This window comes from Eulemur rufifrons, chromosome 6 (genome assembly GCF_041146395.1).
Source record: "Eulemur rufifrons isolate Redbay chromosome 6, OSU_ERuf_1, whole genome shotgun sequence".
Taxonomy (NCBI): Eukaryota; Metazoa; Chordata; class Mammalia; order Primates; family Lemuridae; genus Eulemur; species Eulemur rufifrons.
The window spans coordinates 60,308,798-60,327,825 of NC_090988.1; the positions used below are offsets into that span (position 1 = coordinate 60,308,798).

A 19,028-nucleotide genomic window follows, 5' to 3' on the forward strand; every position below is an offset into this window, starting at 1 on the left:
GAGGAAAGACAAATGAAATGCAGAGAACAGTTTCTAGGGATTAGTTTTGCCTTGTAGAAAGGTAATAGATAGGATAGAAAGAAGAAGAAATGTGTGAAAATGTAGTAAAGTGATAGGTTTGTTTGCGGGGAGTTCCTCTCTGATGACTTCTGTTTTTTTCTGTGAAATTGGGGTCTGATTAATTTACCAAAAGTAAAGTGGTAGGGTGGGAGGAAGGGGTATTAGGAGGTTTGAGGCAAATTGAAAATATTTTGAATAGTCACTATGAAGCAACAAAGAAGCATAAGTTTGCTGGACAGTTTTGGGGATTTGGAGGAGGTTGGAAGAGCCTAAGAATTTTTATGACCCTGCAGGACTATTCCATTTAACATTATTAGTAAGTTAAATCTGAAAAGTGTTTTATAAATATGAGACTTGCTGGGCATGGTGATTCATGACTGTAATCCCAACATTTTGAGAGGCCAAGGTAGAAGGATTACTTGAGCCCAGGAGTTAGAGACCAGCCTGGGCAACAACAGAGTGAGACTCTGTCTCTAAAAAAAAAAAAAAAAAATTAAAAATTAGCCAGGCGTGGTGGCACGTGCTTGTAGTTTTAGCAACTAGGGAGGCTGAGGCAGGAGGATCACTTGACCTCAGGAGTTCGAGGCTGCCATGAGCTATTATGATGCCACTGTACTCTAGCCTGGGCAACAGAGCAAGACCCTGTCTCATAAATAAATGAATGAATAAGTAAGAGACCTACACAAACAGTTATTTCTGACTAGAGGTATATGTTTTAACTATCCATGTTTAGTGTCCTCATCAATGCATTTTTAGGACAGGATTAGTTAGAGATGTTAAGAGTTGTGTATCAGGAATTCCCTCTGTAATTTTCACAATTGTCTAACAATGCTTTGCTTTCCATACCTGTGACAAGATGAGCAATTTGGGTAATAAAATATTAGCATATACAGTGTTCATTTTGGGGGAAATAAAGTACAATCTGACATGGAAATTTTGAAATGACATGCTTTTTAATAGAACAACATCAAAAATGGTGTTTGGAATATGTCAGAACCTCTCTCTTTACTCTGCTGCTTCTTTCCTCAAATTCCCTGGCTCACTGAAAGCAAACCAGAATGTACTTACCAAACTACTCTCTTCAGGGGTACCCTTATTAGGCCATATTGTTAATGCTACTGTATTGAGGTTTAAGAGAGATTTTGTCTTTAGTTCTTTTTCATGTCATTGGTTTAGTTAAGATTAAACCGTCACCAAAATGGACATTCCTGGTGACTAGACCTAGATGTTCATTTCTAAATTCTTTTTTTTTTTTTTTGAGACAGAGTCTCACTCTGTTGCCCAGGCTAGAGTGAGTGCCATGGCGTCAGCCTAGCTCACAGCAACCTCAATCTCCTGAGCTCAAAGGATCCTCCTGTCTCGGCCTCCCGAGTAGCTGGGACTACAGGCATGTGCCACCATGCCCGGCTAATTTTTTCTATATATATTTTTAGCTGTCCATATAATTTCTTTCTATTTTTAGTAGAGATGGGGTCTCGCTCTTACTCAGGCTGGACATTTCTAAATTCTTGTCTCTGCTTTCAGCTCTTTTTCTTTTTTATTATTTCAGCATATTATGCGGATACAAAAGTTTAGGTTACGTATATTGCCCTTGCTCCCCTCCCACCCCGAGTCATAGCTTCAAGTGTGTCCATTCCCTAGACAGTGCGCATCGCACTCATTATGTATGTATACACCCGTCCCCTCTCCCCACACACATCTGCCCAAGACCGGATTAATGTTATTCCCAAATGTGCTCTTAGGTGGTGATCAGTGAAACCAATTTGATGGTGAGTACATATGGTGCTTATTTTTCCATTCTTGGGATACTTCACTTAGTAGAATGGGTTCCAGCTCTATCCAGGAGAACTTAAGAGATTCTATATCCCCATTATTTCTTTTTTTTTTTTTTTTTAATTTTTAATTTTTTTTATTTTTTTTTTAAATCTTTTTTTTTTTTTTTTTTTTTTTTTTTTTTTGTTGAGACAGAGTCTCACTTTGTTGCTCAGGCTAGAGTGAGTGCCGTGGCGTCAGCTTAGCTCACAGCAACCTCAAACTCCTGGGCTCAAGCGATCCTACTGCCTCAGCCTCCCGAGTAGCTGGGACTACAGGCATGCGCCACTATGCCCGGCTAATTTTTTCTATATAGATTTTTAGGTGTCCATATAATGTCTTTCTATTTTTAGTAGAGACGGGGTCTCGCTCAGGCTGGTCTCGAACTCCTGACCTTGAGCAATCCACCCGCCTCGGCCTCCCAGAGTGCTAGGATTACAGGCGTGAGCCACCGCGCCCGGCCCCCCATTATTTCTTATAGCTGAGTAATACTCCATGGTATACATATACCACATTTTATTAATCCACTCATGTATTGATGGGCACTTGGGTTGTTTCCACATCTTTGCAATTGTGAACTGTGCTGCTATAAACATTCGGGTGCAGATGTCTTTTTTATAGAATAACTTTTGTTCTTTTGGGTAGATGCCCAATAATGGGATTGCTGGATCGAATGGTACGTCTACTTGTATCTGTTAAGGTATCTCCATATTGCTTTCCACAGAGGTTGCACTAGTTTGCAGTCCCACCAGCAGTGTAGGAGTGTTCCTGTCTCTCCACATCCACGCCAACATTTATTGTTGTGGGACTTTTTGTTAAAGGCCATTCTCATTGGAGTTAAGTAATATCTCATTGTGGTTTGTTTTTGTTTTTGTTTTTTGTTTTTTGTTTTTTTGAGACAGAGTCTCACTTTGTTGCCCAGGCTAGAGTGAGTGCCGTGGCGTCAGCCTAGCTCACAGCAACCTCAAACTCCTGGGCTCAAGGGATCCTCCTGTCTCAGCCTCCCAAGTAGTTGGGACTACAGGCATGCACCACCATGCCCGGCTAATTTTTTCTATATATATTGTTAGCTGTCCATATAATTTCTTTCTATTTTTTAGTAGAGATGGGGTCTCGCTTTTGCTCAGGCTGGTCTCGAACTCCTGAGCTCAAACGATCCGCCCACCTCCGCCTCCCAGAGTGCTAGGATTACAGGCATGAGCCACCATGCCCGGCCTTCATTGTGGTTTTGATTTGCATTTCCCTGATGATTAGAGATGTTGAGCATTTTTTCATATGTTTGTTGGCCATTCTTCTGTCTTCTTTTGAAAAATTTCTACTCATGTCCTTTGCCCACTTTTTGATAGGATTGTTTGAGTTTTTCTTGCTGATGTTCCTGAGTTCTAAATAGATTCTAGTTATCAGTCCTTTATTGGATGTGTAGCATGTGAAAATTTTTTCCCATTCTGTAGGTTGTCTGTTTACTCTTGCGACAATTTCTTTGGTTGTGCAGAAGCTTTTTAATTTAATCAGGTCCCATTTATTTATTTTTGTTGTTTCAGCTCTTTTTCTCACAAGTATTTTTAGCTCTAGCCATAGTAGGCCGTATCTCAACTGCCATTTCGAAGGTGTCAGACTTGACCTACCTGCCAGTCAGTTTCAGATAGTAAGTTTCTGAATTCTCCTGGAACTGGACAAAGCCTTCAAGCTTCAACATTTCACCCATCCGAGAGAAAATTCTACTGTCCTGATTAAAATTGGTATTATGAATTCTTTCCCCACGCTTTACCTTTTAGCTTCCTTTGGAGTCTATGAAAACTCTGCCTCAGGCCGGGCACAGTGGCTCACGCCTGTAATCCTAGCTCTCTGGGAGGCCGAGGCGGGAGGATTGCTCAAGGTCAGGAGTTCGAGACCAGCTTGAGCAAGAGCAAGACCCCGTCTCTACTAAAAATAGAAAGAAATTATATGGACAGTTAAAAATATATATAGAAAAATTAGCTGGGCATGGTGGCGCATGCCTGTAGTCCCAGCTACTTGGGAGGCTGAGGGAGGAGGATTGCTTCAGCCCAGGAGTTTGAGGTTGTTTTGAGCTAGGCCAATGAGGTAGCACTCTAGCCCGGGCAACAGAGTGAGACTCTGTCTCAAAAAAAAAAAACTCTGCCTTATTTGCCAGCACGTTCGAACTACTCTGTACTTAACTGAATTACATTTAATCAGTAGAACATGCGTAGTCCCTGGCTGTGTTTAAATATAACTCAAGAGTTTTGAAAGACAGTTTTCTGCCAGTGCTAATCAAAGCAGTGTGAATGACCAGGCTAAAATGGAGAAGTTTTTCTAATACAAAGCAAATTCATAAGGAAAATTTGGAATTGAGAGCAGGTAATAGAAAGATATATCTTCTCTGTTAAATGTTTAGGTGAAACCTGACTGAGGTTAGGACTTGACCCTGACAATTTCTGAAGGCCTGGTTTATCTGCCTTTGTGCAAAAGAGACGTCTAAAATTTGTTAATCTAGATTTTTAAATCATTATTCACCATAAAAAAGATTATTTGCAATTGGATTTCTTTTTTTTTTTTTTTTTTTGAGACAGAGTCTCACTCTGTTGCCCAGGCTAGAGTGAGTGCCGTGGCGTCAGCCTAGCTCACAGCAACCTTAAACTCCTGAACTCAAGCGATCCTCCTGTCTCAGCCTCCCGAGTAGCTGGGACTACAGGCATGCGCCACCATGCCTGGCTAATTTTTTCTATATATATTTTTAGCTGTCCATATAATTTCTTTCTATTTTTAGTAGAGATGGGGTCTCGCTCTTGCTCAGGCTGGTCTCGAACTCCTGAGCTCAAACGATCCGCCCACCTCGGCCTCCCAGAGTGCTAGGATTACAGGCGTGAGCCACCACGCCCGGCCTGGATTTCTTTTATATCTGGACTATTAGATTTATGTTGTCATAATACTTTTTTGTAATAATTTTTTGTTGTTGTTGTTGAGTCTCGTTCTGTTGCCCAGGCTAGAGTGCAGTGGTGTCATTGTAGCTCCCAGCAACCTCAAACTCCTGGCTCAGGCGATCCTCTTGCCTCAGCCTCCCAGGTAGCTGGGACTGCAAGGCACCCACCACTACACTTGGCTAATGTTTTCTACTTTCATTAGAGATGGGGTCTCACTCTTGCTCAGGCTGTTCTAGAACTCCTGAGCTCAAGCAACCCTCCTACCTCAGCCTCCCAGAGTGCTAGGATTACAGCCACCGCGCCTGGCCACTTTTTTGTAATAGTTGTTGCTAACAAGTTAGACCAAACTTGAAATGTCTAATGGCTTCGCATTTAGAGAAGACAGTCTCGCTGTGTTGTTCAGACTGGTCTTGAGCTCCTGTTCTCAAGTAATCCTCCTGCCTTGGTCTCCCAAAGTGCTAGGATTACAGGCATGAGCCACTGAGCCTGGCGGTTTGACGTTTAAAAATCTGAATTTATGAAGCCACTTAGAAGTTATTGGAGTATACCAGAAGTAGTTTCTTCAAACCAGTAAAGAAACACTTCATTTTTTGTTTTTGAGGGATGAAGAGATGAAATCTGATAGTTACTAACTTTAGCCATCAGTTTTCAGATGTTCTTTTTCTTCTTACCAGTAATTTTGGGAATTTTTCACTCTTTAAATTATGAAATCTATCACATAGAGGAATATAAATACTTGAATAAACACTTGCCAACTCAACTTTAACAGATCCTAACATTTTGTTACATGTTTAGATTTTTTTTAATTGTGACAAAAAAAATATAAGATTTACCATCTAAACCATTTTTAAGTATACAGTATAGTAATGTTAACCATATACACATTGTTGTACAGCAGTTCTCTTGAAGTTTTTCATCTTGCATGACTGAAACTACACCCATTGAATAGCTCCCCTATGCTCCCTCCCTCCAAATACCACTTTCCTTTCTGTTTCTAAGAGTCTGGCTTCTTTAGATACCTCATATAAGTGGAATCATGCAGTATTTGTCTTTTTGTGACTGAAAATTAGCTTATCTCAATCTTATATTCGTCAGGAGTCTTAACAGAAGGGTACTAATGTTACTTCGAGGTTTCTCTGTTAGCCTTTGGAGGTCAAGGAAGCATTGAAGTTTTAGCTTGTTCTATGAACAGTAATAGATTATGGATCCTTTTGTACCTGACTGGCTTTTATCATAACACTGACACTTTTGTGTGAATCCGAGCCATGGTCCCCACCTTTGGTCCAAAGAGGGTACGTGTACATACAATTTATAGTGTTTCTAAAAGAAAATTATTCAAGCAACTCTAAACATAAATAGAATTATAAATTATTACTGTCTACATGTTACTCTTTTAAATATTGACACTAAAATCAGATCTTGAGACCTGGAAAGGCCCTCAAGAGATCTTCTGGTCCAGTTCCCTGGCTCAAGGCAGCTACATTATCCCAACTGTTTGAGATATCCCAAGGCCCACAGAGGTAATGGGATCTGGAGGTAGAAAGGAAGAAGGGAGTTGTGGTGGTGTTTGGTAAAAGGGTTATCCATTCATCCATTTATTCGATACATATTGTGTGCCTACTATGTGCCAAGCACTTTTTAGGCACTTGAGTCAACAGTGAATAAACAGATAAAAATCTCTGTTCATTCTAGTGGAGGGAGAACTAGGTAATAAACAAAATAAATAAGTAAACACATGTAATATGTTAAATAAGAAGCACTATGCAGAAACATAGAGGAGGAAAGAAGGATAGGGTACGCCATGATTGGGCAGTTGGGAAGTGCAGTTTGAAACGGGGTGGACAGGGGAGCTCTTGTTGAGGTGACATTTGAGCAAAGACTTAAAGAGGTGAAGGAATGAACAATGAAGATATTGGGGAAAATGTTTCAGGCAGAAGGAACATCAAGTGTAAAGGTCCTGAGGCAGCCACACACCCATATATTTGAGGAGAATCGAGAATGCCACTGTGGCTGAAGTAAAATGAATGAGAGGAAATGGGCAAGATCATTGGTGTGATAGGCCAGTGTAAGGACCTTGGGATTTTACTCTGATGAGAAGTTATCAGAGGATTTTGAGCAGGAGAGGGACTTGAGCTAACTTTTCCCTTTAAAGGGCACTGACCACTGTGGTGAGAGAAGAGTGTGGAGAGGCTAACATAAAAGCAGGGAGACAAGTTAAAATGCTGTTGAAGTAATGCAGAAGCAAGATTGGTTAGTGTGAGATAGATGTAGCCATATTCAAGATAGATTTCTGAAGATCGAGTCAACAGCATTTGCTGATGGATTGTTAAGTGGGAATGTTCTATCATGTTCAACCCAAAGGACTCTAATTATGGGAATTTTAGACATATGAAACTGATGGGAAAGACTTGTCAATGTGCTCAGGAATTTACTGTTGAATTATGAGGATTAACCTTGGACTTTGGGCTAATACTCTTACCTTGAATATTAAGTGAAATTTCATTTTAGTTCCAACACCATTTACATCGTTAGTAATTTTTTGTAGTTCATAAATAGTCTTTGTAGCTTTTTTCCGTGTGCATTATTCTTTGTTCTCAAGTGCCTTTATTTTTCTTCAAGGTAGAAGATGTTGTTAGCCCAAATAAATCGAGATTCTCAGGGAATGACAGAGTTTCCTGGAGGAGGAATGGAGGCTCAACATGTTACCCTATGTCTGACAGAGGCAGTAACTGTGGCAGGTGAGCAGTAATGTTTGAAGGGACCATGTAGGTTTGGAAATATCATTTATTTTAAGGAAAAATTAAAATTTACAACACTCTGTTTACTTCCCTGTCCCTAATTTAGCAGAAGGCAACACAAACCTAAGCCTTTCTATGAGCATTTTTACCTTGGTGTGGATGCTGGGTACAGTAAGGCGGGGAAAGATTTTTTTAAATGCTGAAAGAAATCCAATGTTTAATTTTGAGTCTAAGTTAAGCAACCTGCCCTTTGCCTAATCTTCATTATGTTTTTTTTTAAATTAATCAGCATGCATATACAATAGTTATCTAAAGAAAATAATTATTCTTTTATAATAGATGGTGACAATTTAGAAAATATGGAAGGTGTAAGCTTACAAGCAGTAACACTTGCAGATGGTTCTACCGCTTATATACAACACAATTCTAAAGGTATGTGCCTCACATATGGCTGATTGGTTAATACTAGCGATTCATAACCTCAGAGTTGGAGCACCCGTTAGCTATATTTTCTTTCCAGTCTCTCCTAAAGATGCTGTGTTACATATGATAATTTAAAATTATTTCAATTTAACTTAAATTTCTTTTGATAATTTGGGGTTACCTTTTGAGATATTTGAAAGATACTCTGAAATATCACAATTAGTAGGGGAGCAGGGAGTGTCTCTGACCTATTTCAAGCAAGACCTTTCTTGCTTTTTTTTTACTTCGTTATTATTTAATGTTTTTACCAAATATGCATAAGAGTAAAGACATTTGGTTTTGCTTATATATTGATAACATTGTCTCTGAATTGGTATTTACTTTGCTCCAGGAAATAGCCTGGTTCTCAAACTCCTTGTTTTTATGGAACACATAAAAATTACTACTGAACACATGTATATATAAACAAGAGTCTTGTAGCCCCCAGGAGTGAGAATGACAACTGGCCTCATGCACTGACTCATCTATCTTCCCAGCTTCAGCTTCCCCGTGGTCAGGGTCACTGATTCTAAATAACTCTGAAAGGTATATAGAGGTTCGACTCATGTAGCCTGCTGCGATGAGCCACTCTTCCTCCTGAACTCGTCTAATTGAAAATTGGAGGGGAGGAAGGATGGCTGAGGGAGGATTTTCTGCTTTCTATAGGATCACTGGATGTGTTATTGAATTGCCTCAGAACATTGAGGGAAGAATCAAGATGAACATGAGCTTAAGTAGTGTATGTTTTTATAGTTGATATCATTTTGAAATTGTATAAAGTTTAAAATTTTTGTTTGTGCTAATTTGAATCTCTTGTTCCAGATGGAAAACTAATAGATGGCCAGGTCATTCAGTTGGAAGATGGTTCTGCTGCCTATGTTCAACATGTACCCATACCTAAAAGTAGTAAGTATTTAAGATACAGCGCAGGAAACACTCCAGATTCTCAGACTTTAGTATTTGCTGCCCCCAGCTCACTCTAAGTACCTAAACTTGGTCCTGATCCCTTTTCTTCTGAAAACGGACATCAGTCAATGCCACAGAGAAGATCTAAAGACTATTTTAACTTAACCAAGACTTTCTCTCAAAGATAATGGAAAAGAATCCTGGACTGTACTTTGGAGATAAATGGACAGCAGTCCTAAGTGAATATTTCTGTTATTTGAGCTGAATCCTATATGTCTCTCATTTTCTTGTCTTTTCCCCTTCTTTCAGCTCTCTTCATCTCCTAGGATATATTCTTAAAACAAATATTCTAGTATCTTTTTACCTTTAAACACTCAGAGAAGTTTTACTGAAATTACTTAAATGTTCAAAAGACTCTTAAAGCAAGTGTAGGTTGTTATATTGTGTTAATGTTTTATTGACCCTATTTTTCCTAAGTGAATTAATCAGAACACACTGGACAACATGGGATCTAAATGTAAGCATTGTTCTTGAGCAGGGGACAGTTTACGTTTAGAAGATGGTCAAGCAGTGCAGTTAGAAGATGGAACCACAGCGTTTATTCACCATACCTCCAAAGGTAAAATAGCTTTGAAAATATGAGTAAAATAAGGGAGAAGTGGGAGTGTGAGGGGGGAAAAAAGACCTGTGTTTAGCTGCTGAAATGTTGTCATGGGAAAGAAGAATTGTGTTTGTTCACTGAAGTACAAGGCAGCAAATTTGGGCACAATTTAAGGAAAAACTTTCTAATAATTTGAGCTGTCTAGTAACAAGTTGGAATAGCATACCCCTTACCCTTGGAAGACTTCAAATAAGAGGCTACTTCTAAAATATTTGAAAGTTAAATTGTTGATTTCATTTCTTCCTCTTAAATATAATTTTTTAAGCAAGGTCCTTTGCCTGTTGTGTTTGTCTTTAATAAGAATTAAATAAAAATTTTAAAAATATCTGAAGTAAATACGACAAAATGTTAACGTTTATTAACTTTGTATAGGGAGGACCAGGGGTTTGAGGTAGAATGTGTAGGAGTGATGAGCACAGCGCAGCTAGACAGTCTGGATTCAAATCTGGGTTCAAAGCTGCTGTTTTTTTAGCTGTGTGACATTATGCAATTGCTTAACTTCCCTGTGCTTTAGTTTTATCATCTATAGAACGAGGATAAGTATCCACATCGTAGGATTGTTGTGATGACAGAATGGGCAAGCATATGTAAATCACTTAAAACAGTGCTTGTCACATCATAAATGCTCAATAAATGTTAGTTGTTAGTATTTTATAAAATATTTTATTATAGAATGATATAACATGTTTTAGAAAGACTGTTTAGTTGTGAAACCAAAGGAGAAAAATCTTGTTAAAATTTAGAATACTTAAATTTGTAAGTAAATTTGTTTAATTAAAGTTGAAAAAAAGTAAACTCAACTTTTTTCTTTAGCAATGGGAGTTAATCACAGGTTCATTGTAATTGACTAGATTTGTTATTTTACAATACTATATATATCTTGGTATATATAGTATTATATAATAATAAAAACACCATGGACTTTGGAGTCATACTGACATGAGTTCAAATCCTGATTTCTCTGCATACTAATTTTGACGGTTAATTGTTAGTATTTTTTAATTTCCTGGTTCCTAAGGAAAGTGACTTTACTTTCCCAAACCTCAATTTCCCATTGGTACAGTGGGAGAGGTGAATACCTGCCCTGCAGAATTATTTTAAGGATTAAATGAAATAACACATATATCATAGTAACTACTCAATAGAAGTTCATTTCCTTCTTCCTCTCAGTATGTAAATGTTTATCAGACTTTACCTTTAATTTAATGCCATTGTCTTCCACTCCCTCAGATAGTTATGACCAGAGTGCATTACAGGCAGTTCAGCTGGAAGATGGCACCACTGCTTATATCCATCATGCAGTGCAAGTCCCACAGTCTGACACCATCTTGGCAATTCAGGCTGATGGCACAGTGGCAGGTCTGCACACTGGAGATGCTGCAATTGACCCCGACACCATCAGTGCTTTGGAACAGTATGCAGCAAAGGTACAGCATTTATTTTACAATGTCAAGAACATCCCAGATACCAGTTCTTTATTTTTCATGAAAAGAAAAGAAAACAAAAAAGTATGCTTCATCAAGGAACTACCAATTCAAAGTCAAAATCAGACAGCTTCAAAGAGATCAGCACTTATCTTAAAAGAAAGTGAAGTTTAGAAAGAAGTATTGGAAGAAAAATAAGAGAATGGGGTAAGGGTTTATAGAAAAGAAATTGGCTGGGCGTGGTAGCTCACGCCTGTAATCCTAGCACTCTGTGAGGCCAAGGCAGGAGGATCACTTGAGGTCAGGAGTTCAAGACCAACCTGAGCAAAAGCAAGACCCTTCTACCAAAAATAGAAAAAATTAGCTGGGCATGGTGGTGCGTACCAATAGTCCCAGCTACTTGGGAGGTTGAGGCAGGAGTATCACTTGAGCCCAGGAGTCTGAGGTTGTAGTAAGCTTTGATGATGCCACTGCACTTTACTACCCAGGGTGACAGAGCAAGACCCTGTCTCAAAAAAAAAAAAAAAGAAAGAAAGAAAGAGATGGATGGCAGGTAATTCACAAAAAGAGATATACAAGGATGAGTGCCATAAAAGAAATAATAAAGTATAGAGAGAAATGCTTGTAAATTAAGAAGTAGAAATTAGTGATTAGAAAAAGTGAAAAAAGCCAGGCATGGTAGCTCATGCCTATAGTCCTAGCACTTTGGGAGGCCAAGGTAGGACAATTGCTTGAGGTCAGAGTTCAAGACCAGCTTGAGCAACAAGCGAGATCCCATGTCTACAAAAAAATACAAAAATTAGCCAGGCGTGGTGGTGTGCACTCTAGTTGGGGTGACATAGCAAGACTCTTGTCTCAAAAAAAAAAAAAAGGAAAAATAAAATGTTTTTAAGGTTTATTTTATTCCTGTAGGTATCAATTGATGGAAGTGAAAGTGTAACAGGTACTGGAATGATTGGAGAAAATGAGCAAGGGAAAAAAATGCAGGTATGTGAAGCTACTTTATGTAAGAATCTTTCTTAGCATTTCAGGCCCTTCTGTAGATGAAATCAAGAATAGGGAACTCACCACCTCAGTAGGAAAGTCTTAACCAATTCAGAAAAACAGTGTATGTGTTAGGCAGTACCTTTCTCAAAGTATTGCAAGTCCTGAGGTTCATTAGTGGATGCAGAGTGGCACTGAAGAAATAGAAATATCACAGAAATCCAAGTGGCACTTGTATTCAGGAATTCAAGGCAGTTTTGGAGACCAGGCAATCTGACCACCCCCACCCATGGCAGTGTGTGGATCCTTTTTCTTCAACTCCATCATTACTGGGACTAACCCTTGCTACTTTACTTTTTGTATTTTCTAGTTTCTTCTACTTCCAACTGCTTGCCTCCATATTTTCCTTTTCAAATTCTAGAGTGAAAGTCCAGCCTAGGTAATTATCATTGTTCCTACTGGGCAAAACTCGTTTGTACTTTTTGTGCCAGACTGCTACCTGGTCTGCAGATGGCCTATGGGTTGGCTTCCCATGATTCAAATGTTCATCCTTGATCCGGTCATTGGCTACCCCTTACCTAAGTATTAGCCTAGAGCACCAGTGCTTCTAAAAGTTTTGTAGTAAGTTCAAAGTGGTCACAGATGCATTCTTGGATATCTCTTACAATTCAAAACTTGCTTTATTCAAGGCTGTTTTGAATTAGTGTTTCTGTGTTTATAGGGAGGGGTCTGTTCATATTGGGGGGTATTCTTAGAGTTTATATAATCATTGCAATATATTCTTGCTTTAATGCTGCTCTTTATTTTCTCAGCAGTTATCTCTGACATTTTGCTGACTACTCCTTCCTAGAAGCTTTTTTTTCACAGAATCAGAGAGTTTTATCATATTTAACTCCTACGGTTACTACTTCAGGGCCACATCTTTTAACTTGAGCATTAACATCACCACTTAATGACTGATGATACTATTAGGAGTTATTATCAAGAAAGGTTTTACATTTATAATAATAGTAAATGATAAAATAACAGGAATCACTGAAATCACTGGTAGAAGTTTGATGCTTCTAAACATTGCTGAATAGCCAATATTTCCTTTTTTAATATTTTCAAAATTTTTGAATATTTTCAAAAATTTTTAAATATTTCTGAATAGCCAATATTTTTGTTTACCAGTTGAAGTGGTACCACAAAGTGGCAATAACATAAACATAATGTATAGTTCACTAAGCCCATCAGCTTTGAAACTTACGTGATTCTTAGCAAAATTTTCAAGTCTTTGAATTCATATTCAGATTTTACAAATAAAATGAGACTTGAATTTTTTATACTATGCTGTATCAAATCAATGTAAGTAAAACTTTGCTAAAAAGCAAATATGGGCCGGGCGCGGTGGCTCACGCCTGTAATCCTAGCACTCTGGGAGGCCGAGGTGGGCGGATCGTTTGAGCTCAGGAGTTCGAGACCAGCCTGAGCAAGAGCGAGACCCCATCTCTACTAAAAATAGAAAGAAATTATATGGACAGCTAAAAATATATATAGAAAAAAAATTAGCCGGGCATGGTGGTGCATGCCTGTAGTCCCAGCTACTCGGGAGGCTGAGACAGGAGGATCGCTCGAGCTCAGGAGTTTGAGGTTGCTGTGAGCTAGGCTGATGCCACGGCACTCACTCTAGCCTGGGCAACAGAGTGAGACTCTGTCTCAAAAAAAAAAAAAAGCAAATATGGTGTAAATATATGCAAGAGATATAGGTCAGTGGCTTGGAGTAGCATAATTCTCTTATTAGCAACTAACAAATTTTAAAATCATAAAGTATTTTAAAGCAAGGCAATTGTAATAAACTAACATAGAAAATGAATCTTACCAAAAAAAAGGATGAATTTACCATTGGGCTCCATAATGTTATAATATACTGTTGTCATAAAAGTCTATTCACATCCACCAGTAATTTCTAAACCCAGAAACATAGCTAGGAATTCAAAACTGCTGAGGCAAAACATCATAAAAAGCCCCATTACTCTTTGTCTGCAGACATATAACCATTTGATATCGCTACCAATAGACAACGAAACAGAAGACTGTTGAATAGGATTGTTTTTTGTTTTTTGTTTTTTACTGTAGTTTTTTTCCTTTAGTCTTTGTACCTTTTCCTTATGGACTATAATCTGTGCTGTCCAGTATGGTAGCCACTAGCCACATGTGGCTATTGAGCACTTGAAATGTGGCTAGTCCAAATTGAGATGTGCTGTAAGTGGATTTCTAAGACTTAGTATGAAAAAGAATGTAAAAATATCTCATCAATAATTTCTTATATTTCTTACATGCTGAAATGATACTTTAGACATCTTGGATTAGATAAAATAATTACTAAAATTAATTTCACCTGTTTGTTTTTACTTTTTCAATGTGCTTACCAGAAAATTTTTCATTATATATATGTATGTGGCTTTCATTTGTGATTCATATTTTTCTCTTTGTTCATGCTAGACCAGAACTTCCTGACTTCATCATTCTCTAAAACAGCTGAATATCATATTTGAGGCTGAGGGCCCAGTACATAGTTATTTTAAAAAGCCAGAATATACCAAAAGATGAACTTTAAAGAGATTGATAGCTAATGGAGTAGATTTTTTGTAAGTAGTCTTGTTTCAAAGCTCTGGATTGTTTTCATTGTGATGTTTACATTGTAGAGCTTTTTTCTTTCATCTGTAACATGAACATGCTAGTTGTGCCACTAAGCTGATCTCTGACATGAAAGCAAATTTCACAGGACAGGAAAGGCCTAGAGTATCTAACATAGTGGTTCTCTTGTTGAGGCAATTTTGGGACATTTGGCAACAACTAGAGACAATTTTGGTTGTCATAATTGGGGGAATATTACTCGCATCTAATGGGTAGTTGTGCCACAGGGTACAGGACTGCCCCCCACAACAAAGAGTTACCTGTTCAAAATGTCAATAGTGCTGAATTTGAAAACCCTGATCTAAATCTCTTTCAGAGCACCTATGTATTCAGTTGTAAGAACTGTAAGAATGGTTGGGAGGTGTGTTTGAGGGAGACTATGACTATTGTCATTGCCTTCATGCTATACCAGCCTTAGTTAAGTAGAAAATTTAACATATTGAAATAGTACATAATTTACAATCAAAAGATCTAGGTTGAGTTTCTGCTCTGCTATGGAGTAGTTATGTGACTTTGGACAAGTTACTTCTCTGAATTTGAGATTTCTTATCTGTTAAATGAGAATTATAATAATCTTTGCCCTACTGATCTCATGAGATTATGAAAACCAAATGAGATTTTCATTTAATTAATATTTTATGTAATACATGAAAATATAATTTGTAAATTTGTAAACATTATATAGATGTTAAATTGTTGATGCTTTACATGTTGTGTTAGAATACCAGGCCTTTTTTCATGGTTTTCTAAGACTTCACTCATAACTAATTTTATTTACATTGGAGATCAAAGTTCTTTGGTTTAGCAGTGCTTTAATTATAGCTTTAATAGTTGGAAAGCGCAGAAAGCCAGTTAAGCTAGCTCAAGAAAAAAAGAGAGATATTGTAAGGATATAGCAGAGCTTACAGGAAGCCAAGAACAGGAACTACTGAACAGCTAGGCCTCCCAGGAACTAGAATTGTGTGAGTAGAGGCTCATCTCACTCCCAGTTCTATCCTCTGCTCCCAGTGTGCATCCCTTCCCAGGCATCTCTGCTTCCTTCTTTTCTCTGCATGCAGCCTTCCTCTATGTCTTCATTGATTTTCACATGGCTCATTACAGCCATGCTTTCTCATGTTCACTACCCATGACCAACTCAGGATTTCCCTTTATTTCTTAGGTCAAATTCCAGGGGAGGAGAATTTGTAGACTCAGCTTGACTTTTTAAGCAAAGCCACATAAGGCAGAGATGGATGACTGGCCACCCTGTAAATGTACCATCTTTTCTGGTCATTAGGGTTTATGGATGGGGTTGGCTGATTCTCCCAGAACCTGGGTTGGACAATTACCATGAAACCTGTTTAGTATAGGCAGTTTCAATGTGGATCACATTTTATCTTCATTTTCTGTACTTTTATCTAGCTATTCAATCTTTAGCCAAGTGAACCTTGCTTTTCTAAGTCTCTTTTTTCATTTCTAAAAGAAAGGTATTGCTGGGCATGGTGGCTCATGCCTGTAATCCCAGCACTTTGGGAGACTGAGGCAAGAGGATCACTTGAGCCCAGGAGTTCAAGGCTGCAGTGAGCTATGATTGTGCCACTGCACTGCAGCCTAGGTGACAGAGTGAGACCCTGTCTCTGAAAAAGAATAAAAATATACTAAATAAAAGAAAGGTATTAATTAGGTAAGTGATTATTAATCAGGGACAAAGGATTTTTAAAAATATTATTTTAATAGTCTTTTCTAATTCAGAGAAGTACCAAGAAGAAAACTAAAAATGACCTATAATCTTACTATACATGTAGCTATTATGTATATTTTTAAAAATAAAGGTGCTTATGTATATGTTTATAAAATCCAAATGGTATAGATTAATAAAAATAAAAAGTGAAGTATTCACTGCCTGATGATAATCATTGTTAGAAATCTGGTTTTGTTTTTGTTTTAAATCATCCTGGAAATATTGATGTGTCCCATGTTTCCTTAAAAGTTCCTCTGGTGCCACACTTCTATGATTAGTTCCTTTCTTCAGAGAGAACATAATTTTAAAAATTCTTCAAGTTGTTTTCATTTTATCTTCTCCCAAAAGTATAAATTATTTACATCATAATACACAAATTTACACATATCAAATTGTAAAAGTTATATTTGCCATATATATTAGGCCATTATAGCAAGTGGAATTTTTTTTAAGAGATAGGGAATAAACACCACTGATTTAGTATAATATGTTCTTTTTTACAGACAGGCAAACAGGCTTTGTGTGACTTGACAATGTTACATGGTGAATTTATGGCAAAGCTAATATTATCTCTTAATTCTGAGAACTTCCATTAAGCATAAATAGCAATGAAGTCATTTTCTATACTTGGTTTTAGAAGTTGATTAGTATTTCACTGGTGTTTCCTTCTAAATTGCCCTTGAGACTTTTCCCTTTGTGTTAATGTATCAGGTTGTTGTTTCTTTGACAAAGACTACATATATCTGACACTGCATAACTCTGAAGTCCCTGTATGGCTTTAGCCTATTAATTTAGGTTTTGAATTTTGGATTCTGTCCATTTTTGCCCCTAAAATATCTGTAGAATCATCTATTGCTTTTTATTGCATAGTCATTGTCCTAGGCTTGTTTTCATCACTTCTTTTCTGCATATTTATTATACAAACTTCTTCTGGTCTTCCTGCCTGTTTTGTCTTTTCCGTCTGTTCCCGCTATTACCAGAGTTGTATTCCTAAAACATAGAGCTAATCTTGACCAGTCCCTTACTTTAAAATTTTCATTATCTTCACTATACTTTCATCATCTGGGCTCACTGTTCAGAATGATATCTAAAGCTCTTCCCAAACATGTTCCTAAACTTCCCTTTCATTGTCATGTTATTCATTCTGCTATGTAAACATAATACTCTCATATTAAGTTTCCTCTTCTTCCAGATACACTTCCAAACCTTTTACCTTTTTTTTTTTTTTTTTTTTTTTTTTTGAGACAGAGTTTGGCTCTGTTGCCCAGGCTAGAGTGCTGTGGTGTCAGCCTAGCTCACAGCAACCTCAAACTCCTGGGCTCAAGCAATCCTCCTGCCTCAGCCTCCTAAGTAGCTGGGACTACAGGCATGCACCACCATGCCCGGCTAATTTTTTCCATATATATTTTTAGTTGTCCGTATAATTTGTTTCTATTTTTAGTAGAGACAGAGTCTTGCTCTTGCTCAGGCTGGTCTCGAACTCCTGACCTTGAGCGATCTTCCCACCTTGGCCTCCCAGAGTGCTAAGATTACAGGCATGAGCCACCGGGCCTGGCCTCACCTTTTATCCATAATAGTCCCCTTGCTTGGATAGCTCTCCCCACAACTTTTCTTTTCTTTTTTTTTTTTTTTTTTTGAGACAAAGTCTACCTCCATTGTCTGGGCTAGAGTAGAGTGCAGTGGCATCATCATAGCTCACTGAAACCTTAAACTTCTGGGCTCAAATGATCCTCCTGCTTCAGCCTCCCGAGTAGTGAGACTATAGGTACACACCACCACCCCTGGCTAATTTTCCTATTTTTTGTAGAGATGGGATCTCACTCTCACTCAGGCTGGTCTCAAACTCTTGGCCTCAAGCAGTCCTCCTATTTCAGCCTCCCAAAGTGCTAGGATTACAGGTGTGGACGACCACGCCAGGCTACCCCTTTTTTTCAGCCTTCAAATTTCACACTTAGACAGTTTGCCCTAACCTACAGCTCTCCCCACTTTTGCATTTTGCCCCATTAGAAATTTTTTGGCCGGGCACAGTGGCTCACGCCTGTAATCCTAACACTCTGGGAGGCCGAGGCGGGTGGATTGCTCAAGGCCAGGAGTTCGAGACCAGCCTGAGCGAGAGCGGGACCCCGTCTCTACTAAAAATAGAAAGAAATTATCTGGCCAACTAAAATATATATAGAAAAAATTAGCCGGGCATGGTGGCACATGCCTGTAGTCCCAGCTACTCGGGAGGCTGAGGCAGTAGGATTGCTTAAGCCCAGGAGTTTGAGGTTGCTGTGAGCTAGGCTGACGCCACGGCACTCACTCTAGCCCGGGCAACAAAGCGAGACTCTGTCTCAAAAAAAAAAAAAAGAAAAGAAATTTTTTCATGGACTACTGTGATAGCAATTATTATATTCTGTTGTAATCCTTCATTAATAGGACAGTTTTACTAGCTAGAATGAGAGCCTTACTAAATCAGGGACCATATTTTATGTATCATTGTATGAAGTAGGTATGTAACCAATCATTTGTTAAGTATTTATTACATTAGATTATCTATCATGATAGTGAGTGGTAGAGGGTTATGGTGGTGGAGGTAGGTGGAAAGGGTGGTTAAATTAGAAAATAGGGTAGGAAGAAGATAGTAGACAAAAAACCAGGTTCCAAGTAGAATAAAACATT

At 38.2% G+C, this 19,028-nt stretch overlaps 1 protein-coding gene across 4 annotated transcripts in view; it reads left to right on the plus strand.

Moving 5' to 3' along the window:
- Window positions 1-19,028, plus strand: part of ZNF143 (zinc finger protein 143) — a 56,095-nt gene that overhangs the window by 6,016 nt on the left and 31,051 nt on the right. For 2 of the 4 annotated variants that reach the window (XM_069469553.1, XM_069469554.1), the window contains exons 2-7: window positions 7,413-7,531; window positions 7,871-7,963; window positions 8,816-8,899; window positions 9,435-9,518; window positions 10,791-10,987; window positions 11,897-11,971. In XM_069469553.1, the coding sequence (XP_069325654.1) occupies window positions 7,420-7,531; window positions 7,871-7,963; window positions 8,816-8,899; window positions 9,435-9,518; window positions 10,791-10,987; window positions 11,897-11,971 (645 nt within the window). In that variant the 5' untranslated portion in view covers window positions 7,413-7,419. The remainder of the gene's footprint in view (window positions 1-7,412; window positions 7,532-7,870; window positions 7,964-8,815; window positions 8,900-9,434; window positions 9,519-10,790; window positions 10,988-11,896; window positions 11,972-19,028) is intronic. The other 2 variants (XM_069469555.1, XM_069469556.1) reach the window with 2 other exon arrangements.